This window comes from Notothenia coriiceps, unplaced genomic scaffold (genome assembly GCF_000735185.1).
Source record: "Notothenia coriiceps isolate Sejong01 unplaced genomic scaffold, NC01 NC01_scaffold00002824, whole genome shotgun sequence".
Lineage (NCBI taxonomy): Eukaryota > Metazoa > Chordata > Actinopteri > Perciformes > Nototheniidae > Notothenia > Notothenia coriiceps.
Window position 1 is genome coordinate 43,489 of NW_011335525.1, and position 3,205 is coordinate 46,693.

Below are 3,205 nucleotides of genomic sequence, written 5' to 3' on the forward strand. Positions count from 1 at the left end.
CTCTCTCTCTCTCTCTCTCACACAGACAGACAGACAGACAGACAGACATACACACACACATGCACACTCTCTCTCTCACACACACACACACACACACACACACACACACACACACACACACACACACACACACACACACACACACACACACTATCTCACTCTCTCTCTCTCTGTCTCTCTCAAACACACACACACACACACACACACACACACACACACACACACACACACACACACACACACACACACACACACACACACACACACACACACACACACACACACACACACAGCTGCTCTGCTGTTGATAGACAAGGCGCTTACCTTTTCCTGGCTTGCATCCAATATTTGCATTGCACACTGCTGTTGGTGTGTGCGTGTCAGCGTGTGTATGTGTGTGTGACCGAGGAAACAGGTGGAGTCTCACCTGAAATCATAAACAATCCTTCATGAACAATGATGGTGGAGCAGTGAGTCCCTTTTCATGATGGTGTTTTTGTTTCTGCTGGAATAACATGGAGCGTGTGTTTGTGTTTCTTTCCATAGACGTTTGTGTTCACTGATGGAGAGGACGAGGAGCTGAGGAAGAGGATGGGTGAGCAACACACACACACACACACACACACACACACACACACACACACACACACACACACACACACACACACACACACACACACACACACACACACACACACACACACACACGGCAGTTTTGCTGAGCAGCAACAGTGTTATCTGCAGTCAGTGAGCAGGAAAGCAGGAACCGGGCTGCTGACTTTGCAATAATGTGTTTCCATGAAGTGCAGGAAGTCACTTCAGTTTTTATCAACAAGCCTTTCCTCATCTCACTCATAGAATTGTTTTACTTGCAATGAGCCATTCTTCTCACTATCTGACACATTGTACTACTCTATGCAGAAAAACATGTCTAACGAGGATATGTATTAGGCTGTCTTTAATCAGTATGCTACTTACTAAGAGCTTCTTCAATAAATAAACATAATTTATCTCATATTGTAGATCTAACCAATGCTGTGTCGGGGCTTGTTATTCATTTGTATTTGTCGTTGATATCAGGAGATCACCTGATCAACACCAACTGCTCCGCGGCCCACAATCGCCAGGCTCTCTCCTGTAAAATGGCTCTGGAATACGACACTTTCATCAACTCTGCCAAGAAGTAAGAAGACACTCTTCTCACACACAATAACACCTAGTCCTCTTTTATTCAAATCACTAAAGCCAGAGACAGGAGGGTTCAGACACGCTCTTATTCTTTCTCTTCTTCGAAATACCAAAAAATAGCAATGTTGTAGATCTGTGTAACAATAGGTAGATGTGATTTCAAAACATGAATTCAATCCCGCAGAACAAAAAGCAATGTATTCATTATTCATAAATCCTTTGTGGTCAAAACACGGTTTGCTGTAAGGCTCCGGGATACTTTTGTATAAGGCTAACTTCATTTTAACGAAGGTTCAGTATCCTGCAGTTGTTTTAAGAGTCACCTTGCCAGCGGGGGCAGCAATGTATATTTTAAATTCGATAAATAAATTGACACTCATTGAGCATTTGACTAACTGTCATGTGTTGCAGGTGGTTCTGTCACGTGGACGATGATAACTACGTGAACGTGGGCTCCCTGCTGAAGCTCTTGTCTCAGTTCAGTCACTCTCAGGACGTTTACCTGGGCCGGCCCAGCCTGGAGCGACCCATCGAGGCCACGGAGAAGCTCGGCACCGCTGAAATGGTAATGATTTGATTCACCTTGCAGATGCTCAGACAGTAGCTAATGATTTCACTTTATATTCTGCTGTTTCACCTTATTCCCTGCTCCATGACTAAAACAGATATGCATCCAAATTGATCTCAGTCTGTGGGATTTTGCAAGCTTCTTAAAGGGATAGGTTGGATTTTGAAGTAGCGTTGTATGAGGTAGTTGGTGGTGTGCATGGTTAGTTTGGAGAACTATAATGGATAGGGTCAGCAGCAAACTGTATTTAAGCCACATCCAAAATATCAGTTTAAGTACATGCTGTATTGGGAATAATTTAGCTGCTTAACCGTTCTCTCGTCGTTTTCAAAAGGAAAATGAACCCCTTGTCGATGCTCTCTATAAAGCTCCCAAAAACAATTATCTAAACTAACCCGTATTGGTTAGTTCTTATTGTGAAACTTCTGTGTTTTGAATGCACGATTACCCAGAAAGTAACAGATGGAGAAGCAGTAGACGAACTTCAATGTTGTGCAACTGAAGGTCAAATCTTCTTTAATTGCTATTGCCACTTAAAGAGAAGCTTGACCCAAGTAATACGAAACCTATTTTAGCCAAGAAAAAAAGAAATCCATTTCAGCTTAAGTGTACTGGCTTTAACTTTCTGTCAGACAGCCCTCTCCATTAACAGAAGCTTCTGTCTACACTTTGAAGTCAGAGCCAGACTCCTTCCACAAAAACAGATTTGACCTTCAGTTGCACAACGTTGAAGTTTGTCTACTGCTTCTTCATCTGTTATTTTCTGGGTAATCGTGCATTCAAAACACAGAAGTTTCACAATAAGAACTAACCAATACGGGTTAGTTCAGATAATTGTTTTTGGGAGCTGCCCACAGAGTTGGATCGACATGTGTTTGTCCTTCACTGATGCCAGAGCAGTGTGATCACAGACCCTTCTCTCATGCTGTTTGTTTGCGTGTTTGTTTGCAGAAGCAGGTGAGTTTCTGGTTCGCCACCGGAGGAGCGGGATTCTGTCTGAGCCGCGGCCTCGCTCTCAAGATGAAACCCTGGGCGAGGTAAATACACACTGGATAAATGATCACAATATGTTTTTGCATCTGTTTAAGTTACATCACAACATCTCCTCTGTTCTATGTTTTTATATTTGTAATAATAATAATGAATTTTATTTTTAGAGCTTTTTTTCTTGAAGCTCAGACACTTCACAGAGTAAAAAATCATAAAAATAACACACTTAAAGGTCACCTATTATGCAAAATCCATTTTCTCATGTCTCTTCTACATCAACATGTGTCCCCTCTGTGGAAAGAGACTCTGAAAGTTTCAGGGAAAAAAATGCTCTCTCTTTTTGTCCTGATCCGTTTCTATAAAAACCTGTCTGAATATGAGCTGATCAGATTTTGGCCACTTTATGATGTTATAACAATGTTTTGGCTTGTGTAACCATTAGCCAATCACCAACCAAGG

At 42.0% G+C, this 3,205-nt stretch overlaps 1 protein-coding gene across 1 annotated transcript in view; it reads left to right on the forward strand.

Annotated features, from left to right (window-relative positions):
* LOC104940897 (beta-1,3-N-acetylglucosaminyltransferase lunatic fringe-like) overlaps nt 1–3,205 on the forward strand; it is an 18,678-nt gene that overhangs the window by 12,093 nt on the left and 3,380 nt on the right. The window contains exons 2-5 of the mRNA XM_010765909.1: nt 547–595; nt 1,081–1,183; nt 1,600–1,753; nt 2,708–2,793. Of these exons, the coding sequence (XP_010764211.1) occupies nt 547–595; nt 1,081–1,183; nt 1,600–1,753; nt 2,708–2,793 (392 nt within the window). The remainder of the gene's footprint in view (nt 1–546; nt 596–1,080; nt 1,184–1,599; nt 1,754–2,707; nt 2,794–3,205) is intronic.